This window comes from Nannospalax galili, unplaced genomic scaffold, assembly GCF_000622305.1.
Source record: "Nannospalax galili isolate Female #2095 unplaced genomic scaffold, S.galili_v1.0 scaffold702, whole genome shotgun sequence".
In the NCBI taxonomy this organism is placed as follows: Eukaryota; Metazoa; Chordata; class Mammalia; order Rodentia; family Spalacidae; genus Nannospalax; species Nannospalax galili.
In genome coordinates, this window is record NW_008348657.1 from 3,137,187 (window position 1) to 3,147,172 (window position 9,986).

At 44.6% G+C, this 9,986-nt stretch overlaps 1 protein-coding gene across 3 annotated transcripts in view; it reads right to left on the reverse strand.

Moving 5' to 3' along the window:
• Pcnx2 (pecanex 2) overlaps positions 1 to 9,986 on the reverse strand; it is a 237,929-nt gene that overhangs the window by 145,133 nt on the left and 82,810 nt on the right. For all 3 annotated transcript variants that reach the window (XM_008845820.3, XM_008845819.3, XM_008845818.3), the window contains 2 exons: positions 8,701 to 8,854; positions 8,573 to 8,605 (listed from right to left, as the gene is read on the reverse strand). In XM_008845820.3, the coding sequence (XP_008844042.1) occupies positions 8,573 to 8,605; positions 8,701 to 8,854 (187 nt within the window). The remainder of the gene's footprint in view (positions 1 to 8,572; positions 8,606 to 8,700; positions 8,855 to 9,986) is intronic.

Genomic DNA, 9,986 nt, shown 5'->3' on the forward strand with positions numbered 1-9,986 from the left:
TTCATTGACAAGAGACACACCATTGAGAACTTGCATCATACAACTGACCATAGACACCCCTCCTCCCCTGCTGTAGTCATGCACATGAAATGCCAGGAAGATAAAAGGAAAACAAGCAACAATAATGTCTGATGCTTATTTTGTCAAAGCAGAATGAGAACATCATGAAGAATGCTGTGCTTTCAGTTCCAACAAGATTTACCTAAGATTTTAATTACCACCTTGGAGGAAGTTGGTATCTAATTCAGTGTTTTCCCCAATACTGAGACTTCCCTTCAGCCTTGTTCCTTTCAGGTGCAAAACTCATTGAAACCTGAATTTATTCTGCATGACTAACTTGGGCTTCTCTATCAAAAGAAAGAGAATTATGAGTTGTGGACTTCAATTCCCTAATATTAGGAAGCTAGGTGATACAGGCCAAAATCCATGGAGACCACGTTGCATGTCTTAGTGAAATCCAATGGAACAGTCTCTTTGTTTAAGAAACTTGCTATTTTGACTGTTGTGATGGCTAATCCTAGGTGCCATCTTGACTGGATCTGGGATTAACTGAAATGAGAGAGACCTTCTTGACTGAAGGATTATCTGAAGCTGAAAGACACACCCTAAATGTGGGTGTTACCTTCTGATGGCAGCCCGTATAAAAGGCCATGGCACAAGCGAGTGCTTGCTTTTTGCTGTTTGCCTTCTCTCTCACTGGTGAGTTTGTCTTGCTTCTGTAGACTGAAGACTAGCAGATCTCCTGGAATTCATCAGACCTTGAGCACCAGATTGGGACTACTGAGACATGCAGCCTCATGAACTGACCAACTACCAGAGTCTCAGCCTCTGTAGTGTGGTGCAGCCATTGTTGGACTACTCAGACTCTATCCTGTGAGCTTATCTGATATATATATATATATTCATTCATTCTACTGTTTCTGTTTCTTTGGAGAACCCTGACTAATACAACTGTTGACAGTACTTTACATCCGAGAGGAACAAAAGCCTTCCCAGACCTCATTTTAGTCTTCCACTATTTGTATAAGAAGTAGAAACATCCCAGAATGGCAATACATGCCATTAATCCTAGCACTCAGGAGACAGAGGCAGGCGGAACTCTGTGAGCTCAAGCCCAGTCTGCCTACACAGGGACTTCCAGGCTAGCCAGTGCTATATAGTGAAGAAAACAACAACAACAACAACAACAACAAAATAGAATCACCTTTTATTCTTCTCCAGTGGCTGAGGAAAAGGGCTTATGAGATGGCACAGCAGGTAAATGTGCTTGCCATCCAAGCCTGGTGACCACAGTTTGATCCCACACAATGACATAAAGATTGACCTTGAGACATGCACTGCACACACATCATGCAGCCTCTCTCTCTTTATACATACACATATATGTGTGTGTGCGTGTATGTGTGTGTATAGATAAGTAGATAGATACACACAAACATTCATTTTTAAATCATTTTTAATTAAGGAAAGGGTATGACATCATGCTTTCTGGGGCAAGAGCTAGCAAAGCTTTCGCATTTCAAATATCAATGCATAAGATTCAAGAAAGCAAAAACAGTGAACCAGGGGGAGACTGGGCTTTGCAATTCATGAATATACAAGGCAGAGGGTAAAGTGCTGTGGTCTCAGTTGGGTGGTATTTTTTAGTCACTGCCTTGAACATGCTATATTTAGAAAGACAATTTAAATTGCCATTTCTTCCAGAATAGAAATGATCCTATTCTAAGAGCATCTTAAAATAGGAAGAAGACACAGTATCTGTTATAGAGACAGGCTGTGTTTGGTTCTAAGACCAGGCTTAGTCTTGAAAAATATTTGCAAGCATAGGGAATTTTCTTTGAAATTCAAGTAGGTCACAGATTAATGAGCATGAGAATACTTTCTGTGTATTAGAAAATAATGAAGCCAAAACCAAAGTGAAATCTAAACAGCAGGACAGCAAATTATCAGGTATCAATAACTGTGTGGCATACCATCCACACACAGACGTTTCCTCAACCTGACATGGTTTAGAAAACAAATAGTTATCACTTGCTCTGATTCTTCCTTTCTTCAAAGGGTTAATGGGCTGGGGAGGGGGATCAGTCACTAAAGTGCTAGCCTTGCAAGTAGGAGGAAGAGAGTTCAAAATGTTGGGTATGGTGGTGTGCTTGTGATCCCATTTGGGGAAAGCAGAGACAGTTTGTCCTAGTCTTGTACACATTGCTGTGACAAAACACTCTGACCAATATCAACTTGGGGAGGAAAGGGTTTATTTAGCTTACATATTCCAGGTCACAGTTCATCCGGGAACCCAAGGTAGGAACTCAGGGCAGGATCCTGGAGGCAGGAGCTGGAGCACAGGCCATGGAGGAATGCTGCTTACTGGCTTGCTCTCCTGGCCCACCTGTCCAGGGGTGGCACATCACTCATCAAGAAGATGCCCCTCAGACATGGCCACAGGCCAGTCCAATAGAAGCAATTCCCCAACTGAGGCTCCCTCAACCCAGGTGTGTCGAGTTGACACTAAAGCTATCCAGCATGATGTACCACAATCTGTATTAGTCAGGGTTCTCCAAAGAAACAGAACAGGTAGAATGAACATATATGTATAGAGACTTATCAGCTTAGCTCACAGGATAGAGTCCAAGCAGTCCACCAATGGCTGTACCACAATGGGGAGGATTAAAATCCATAGTCACTCAGTCTAGCTCACAGGATGGAGTAGTAGTCCAATAATGGCTGCACCACACTGGAGAGGCTGAGAATCCGTAGTCGCTCAGTCCACAAGGCTGGATGTCTCAGCAGTCCCAATCTTGTGCTGAAGGTCTGACAAATTCCAAAAGACCAGCTAGTCTCAGTCTACGGCAGCAAGACGAACTCACCAGCAAGAGAGCAGGCAAGCAGCAAGAAGCCTGGCATTCTTCTCTGTCATGGCCTTTAATATGGGCTACTGTGAGACGTTAACACCCACATTTAGGGTGTGTCTTCCAGCTTTGGATGATCCAATCAAGAAGATCTCTCTCATGTCAGTTAATCCAAGATCCAGTCAAGTTGACACCCAGGATGAGCCATCACACAGTTGGATCCCCGGGGCTCACTGAAGAGACAGCCTAGCTTCCTTGGCAAGCTCCAGGACAGGGAGTTTGTGGTTTGAATGAGAAATGTCCTCCAAAGTCTCTAGTATTTGGACATCTGTCCCCCAGTTGGTGGCACTGTTTGAGGAGAATATGGAACCTTGCTGGAGAACATGGAGCCTTGCTGGAGGAAATGTCACTGGGGGTGGGCTTTGAGGGTTTATAGTATTCCCAACTTTCTGTTTGCTCTGTTGACTTCCTGTGTAATGAAACGTGATCACCCAGCTTCCTGCTCTGGCTACTTGCTGCCATGCCTCCCTGACATTGTGGAACCCCACTTCACTCTGGAACCATAAGCGAAAATAAATTCTTCTATAAGTCACTTTTGGTCATGGTGTTCTATCACAGCAACAAAATGTGACTGTGAGTGACCCAGTCACAGAAGTGGATGTCATTTCTGAAGATGACAGCTGAAGTTATCTTCCCAGTTCCACATGCATGCATACACACATGCATATGTACTCACATACATATGTACACATGAACACATACACATATGTACATTTAAAAAGTTTAAAATGCATTATCTAGGAATAGAACATCTTGGTCTTGAATAGTATGATATGCCCTCTTGCATCTTCCAGGTAGAACTTTATCAGTGATGGGAATGCATCCTCTGTATCAATGATTCACAAAGGAAAACAGTATCCTTACCAAGAGCTTGCCTTCTCCTGTGATCATGCATCAGCCCCTTCTTCCTTCCTGTGTTTTGGGTCCCAAAGCCACTCTACGTGCCTTGTTTATTCACAGCACAAAAGTCAGCGTACATACATACCTTGACTACTGAGAACACTTCCTAATGAAATTCCCACACTCTCTTGTTGTTGAGTTCACATATGAACCAGTCATCAAACCCCCAAGGACTGATTTTTTAAAGTTTTTCAATAGAAAAATTCTGCTCTCTACACCAGATAAAGCCTGCTTGTCGTCTCTTAAAAATTCATTTGGCTCCACCATCTGGTTTTCACCTTAACTTACACAGTGGGAAACACAGCTGGAAGCCTCCTGGTGGCAGATGCCTGGACCCCAACCTCCAACTTATGTATGTTTCCCATCAGCCCTTCCTACCATCAAGGTCTGTAGCATGCTGTTCACAGAGCAGTTTGGAAGATCCAGAAAAAGAAAGAAGAATTCTCTAGCGAGACCACCGACTCGTGGACTAAGTCAACAGTCACCTGCTTGCTTTTGACGCTCAAGATAGCTCATGAATTGCAAAGTAGACTTTCCCCCTAATTGATTTTTGTTGGTTTTTCAATCTTATGGGCTGCACATAGATTTACAAGATGTGAATTCTTTGCTGGCTCTTGTTCTGGAAATATATCTTCTTTATCAGAGCCGCTGGAGACAAAGCAGCTAAATCGGGGCTGAATCTACTCAGGAATCTGTGCAAGGGATTTAGTACTGCAGTGAACATGGGCAGATGTCTGACCATGGCTTTCTCTGACAGTGAGAAAGATAAAGGTTGATCCTGTGGGAACCAGACAATATGACTTTGGTTCAGCCCAGCAATGTGGGGGTCACAGTAATGACACCTCAAATCTTCCAGAAACCTGTGGCTTTACTGATGCCCCCCAACATACACCCCATTGTACTAGCATGTTTTGTATTACTTTTGAAAGTATATGCAGAAAAGGAATTGTGTATGTGTTATGTGTGTAAGTATGTATGTCTGTATGGGTGTGTGCATATGTGCATTCAGGTACACACGTGTGCATGTGTATGGAGGCCAAAGGTTGACATCATGTGACTTCCTCAATTCCACAATTCCATTGCCCTCTTTCCCTCCCTCCCTCCCTCCCTTCCTTCCTTCCTTCCTTCCTTCCTTCCTTCCTTCCTTCCTTCCTTCCTTCCTTTCCTTCCTTCCTTCCTGTTTTCTTTTGATTTTTGAGACAGGGTCTCCCTGTAGCCCCAGCTGGCCTGGAACTCACTGTGTAGATCAAGTTGGCCTCAAAACTCCTGCCTCTGCCTCCAGTGCACTGGGACTAAAGGTAAATGACACCATGCCTGTCCACCTTATTTTTTTGAGACGGGGTCTCTCACTGAAACCGGAGCTCTTGATTCAGTCCAGTGAGCTTCAGAATTCCTCCTAACTCTGCACCGATACCACTAGGATTACAAATGCGTGCTCCTTCCTGATATTTACATAGGTTCTGGAGCTTGAACTCAGGTCCTGACATTTGCACGGCAGTCACTTTACTGTCTCCCCAGCCCCAAGGAAAGGAATGTTTGATAGCATGTAACAACACCCCTTCCCCAAGTCACCCAGATTACAAATGACACTGAGGTGTATGTAGAAGGGAGGAGGTGATGGGGCACCAGAGGTGGGTGTCAGAAGAACTTCACACTGCATGACTTCCACATGCCCCAGGTTCCCAGTATGATCCCAACACTGCATCTTAGCACCCTAATTGCACTGCTGCTACTTACCTTGACATTTAGACAACAGGAGAAAAGAAGACGTATCATAGGTAAACCAATTATGGGGAACAGAGGACTTTAGCAAGATGGCATGTGCTGTGCCTGATCATCTAATTACATGGTTTTCTTAGTTACTATGAGCCAAGCCAACACAGATTAAAAACTGGCCTGAAACCCTGGATATGATTTTTTTAAGTGTACAACAGAGGGAAGATACGACTTTCTCTCATTGGGGAAGCGTTTGGGGTCCACATGGGTTTACTATGCCACTCGCAGGGAGGATAACTGGGCTAGGCACAGGCAGGGAGAATAAGGAGGGCAAAAGCACTGAGCTGTGTCTGGGTGCCTGCAGGATAGTTACTAAACTGCCAGGACCCGTGGCCTCCGGGGTACAGGGCTAGGGGAAATCACATGTGCTCAGGAGCTGGTCAAAGGATGCTGAATATTTTGGAGTGGGCAGAGTCTCTCCTGAAAACCAGCCTCTGTGTTACCCAGATAAAGGTAACAGTGCCCTTGAACATGGGTAGTGAAAGGAGACCAACTTCATAGAATGTGGAGAAATGAAAAGGAGAAGCACGGCAGAAGGTGAGCTCACACCTGCTAGTGATGCTTGTAAAGTGCCTGCTCTGCAAGCTTGAAGACCTGAGTTTGAATCCTCAGAACCCAGATAAAAGACCAATGAATAGAAGGGGGTACTGGCACCCCTGGTGTTCTTATAGGTGATGAGACAGGAGAGTCCCCAGAAATTAGCTTGGCAGATGGAGTGGAAAAGTAACAGAGACCTTGCCTTAAAAAAAGTGGGAAGCAAGGATGGGCATGGAGATTGTCCTCTGATCTCTACACACAAGCTGTGGCATGTGCACCTGTCCAGGTATGCACACACACACACACACACACACACACACCACATTAACCAAAAACAAAACAAAACAAAATAAAAAAGAACAGAATATATGGTTCGACAGGCACTTTTGCTTCTCTTCCAGAGGATCTGAGTTCAGTTCTCAGCACCCACATCTGGCACTCACAACTGCCTCTAATTCCAGATCTAGGGGATTCTACATACTCTTCTGGTCTCTGTAGGTACCCTCATACATGTGGCATATACACACAACACACACTGACAGACACACACATACACATATAACAAACAGACTACTGTGGACTCCATCAATCCTACTTCTGGGTCTCCCTTCAAAGGATGGGAAAACAGAACATGAATCACATCTGCATTCCTGTGCTCACTGAGGCACTACTAACAATAGCCAGGACATAGCCCGTGGTGGTTGGAATGAGAAATGTCCCCCATAGACTCATGCATTTGAACACTTGGTTCCCAATAGGTGGTGCTGTTTGGGGAGGTTATGGAACCTTTAGGAGGTGGAGACTTGCCCGAGGAAGCATGTCACTGGTGGTGGGCTTTGAGGGCTTATAGTCCCACCCACTTCCTGCTTTCTCTCTCTGTTTTCTGTGTACAGATGAAATAGGATCAGCCAGCTTCCTGTTCCTATGGCCATGATAGGCTCCACCTCTCTGGAACTGTAAGTCAAACTAAGCTCCTTCTTCCTTAAATTGCTTTTGGTCTTGGTGTTTTCTTAAAGCAACATAAAAGTAACTAATATAGGCACCTACCCATGCATATGCTGATAGATGAATGTGTTAGGTTTTGAGTGCAGAATACAGGAACAATAGTAGAGAAAGAATGTGACCACATATGACCTCAACAAACTAGACTGTTTATTAACACAGGGTGCAGCAGCCTTCTCACAGGATGGCGACTACTGCAAGGGGCATAGGGGCTGGTCAGAATCTTACATATGGGGTAGCAGCTACAAGGATTGGGGGGGCAGCTGGTGCGAGACAGGGGCTGCAGGGGAGGTTTATTTTCGGCCATTCTTTTGGTTTTTCAAGGGACTCATTCATGTGGCCCCTCTCAATACCCAGGGAGGGGGAAAGAGGAAGTCCCCAATATAGTACTGGATGTTCAGGGGAACCAGATGTTCTGTGATCAGGGCTCCTATGTTGTGCCAATTTCTTTCAGAACGGTTTTAAACAATGTGGTATGTATATACATGCACACAAATGGAATACCATTTTGTCTTTCAAAAGATGGTCATCATTTCATTTGTAAACATGGATGAACCTCGAGAGCACTACCCTAAAAGAAATAAGCCAGGCACATGAAGACAAAAAAAGAAAAAAAAAACACATAAATTCACTCTGTAGGGAATTAACAAAGTCCCACCTCACAGATACAAACAGCAGAGTGCTGGGTGTCAGGGAAGGAGGGAGGATGAGGAGGTGTTGGTGGGATGTACAGTGTCAGGCACACAGGCTCAGTGAGCTTTGCAGATCTATTACGTAGTACACACTACAAAGTACACTGACAACAGTCAATGATAATGCATTATGTACTTGAAAATTGAGAGAAGAGTAAATTGCTAATATTCTCACCAGAAAGAAAAAAAAAGTATGTGAAGTAAGGGGTAGATTAATTAACTCTGCGTAATCATCTCGCAATGTATACATGGCAAAATTACCATAATTTATTTAAAAATATATGTAACAAGTTTTAAAATAAGAACGATTCATGCCTATGTAAGTGATACTACTGAGCTAACATCCATGGAGCAATGCTAGGTGAAGGCCAGTGTTCTAAGCATGCTGCATGCATTATTCAGTCCCCAGATACATTTTCTCAGCTTTATATACACACACGGACACTGAGGCATAGAGAGGACTGGCATCATGCTCAGCATCAAACAGTCAAGTGGGTAACTGGGAAACAAAGTCTGGCAGCCTCACAGCAGAGTCAGCAGACCATCCCATCAGGCTGTTGAGTCTTTCACTGCCAGCACACCATGTGCTCAGATCCAGCCAGAACTAGGTGCCATGCACTCGCGTCTCCACCTGATGCTTCTGTTCCCAGGGTCAAAAGATGGACACAGATGCAGATATGGCCTTTAATAGACTCTGGCATCTCCCATTTTCAAGGCAAGCAGATAAGATAAGCTACTGGCCTGCATTTGGACACTTACATGTACTGGTGAAGCAGGGTCAGGCTGAACACTCTAAAACACAAAGCAGAGGGCCTGGGTCACCTCATGATTGCAAGGATACTCTAGGGAGAGCACACACAAGTGGTAAGAAGGGGGCGGGCTCTTACCTTGAGCAGGGAGTACTGGCAGCTGGCCATGACCAAGCAGAAGAGCAAGACCCACAGGTCTCTGCAGAAGCCACGATTCAGTGTCAGAAAGCCCAGGAGGGAAACCAGGATGCTGAGCAGAATGGCCACCACATTCTCCCTCACATCTTCAGTTCTGTGCAAAGCACATAAATAAACATGGAGGAGGTTAGACCACTATCCGTCTTAGCTGTGTGCATCTAAACAGACCAACACCGCCCATGGAGTTGTGTTGTATGAGCTTGATCCTAGGTCTCTGATCTTAAAATAAATGAAACATGATCCCATTGGATTTCTGAGCCCACAGCACTGTGCTTACTGGGAAGAAGCAATCAGTGATTCCATCCATAGAAATAGGATATTCCTGAACTTCACAGGCTTCTCTGAATGACTGCTGGAGAAGATTGCTTTGGCACTTGGGAAAGTGCTTCCTGATTGTCTCTGGAGGCAGTTTGCTTCTCAGTTTCAGTAGCAGGAGGTTTTGGAAGGAGGGGTATCCCTGGACAGTGTGGAAGTCCTGGCTAGGTGGGCTCTGGCTACACAGCCTTCCTGGGTGATTTTTTAAAATTATTTATTATTTTTATTTTATGTATATGAGTGTTTTGCCTGCACATATGTAGGTGCAACACATGCATGCAATGCCCTGAAGAAGCCGGAAGAGGGAGTCAGGTACCCTGGAATTGGAGTTATGGATGTTCATTAGCCACCATGTGGGTGCTAGAAATTGAAACAGGGTCCTTTGCAAGAACAAGTGTTCTTAATTGCTGAGCCATCTCTTCAGCCCCTTAGTGGGTAATTTTTTGTTTATGGGTTTTCCATATGAGATGGAAGATGCAGACAGGCCCTCACCCAGACATGGGGTCTTATCATAAAAGTATTCAAAAGATGCAAATGGCTGTTTATGGATTGTCAGGATGATGGTGAAGAGCTGTAAGAAGGAACTAAGAGGTAGATTGTGCAACTCATGAAATAAAGGGCTGAAAGAGGGAGAAAGGTGGTGGGCCCAAGAGGTAGAGATGGCCAGGGGACAACAGAGGAGCTGGTTGTTGGGGAGGGAGGATGAAATATGGGCAGAGATGGAGCCATGAATTCAGAGGGTCAAGATGTTAACAGGAGACCAGATGCAGAGTGGGACATAGGAGACCTGGCTGGGATGGAAACAGAGGACCCTGTTCACCACAAGGTCAGGGAAAGGGGACCTGGTATTAGTGAATTACCCACAAGAATTCTGAGCTTTTCTTAACTCACCATTATTTACTCATGTACTA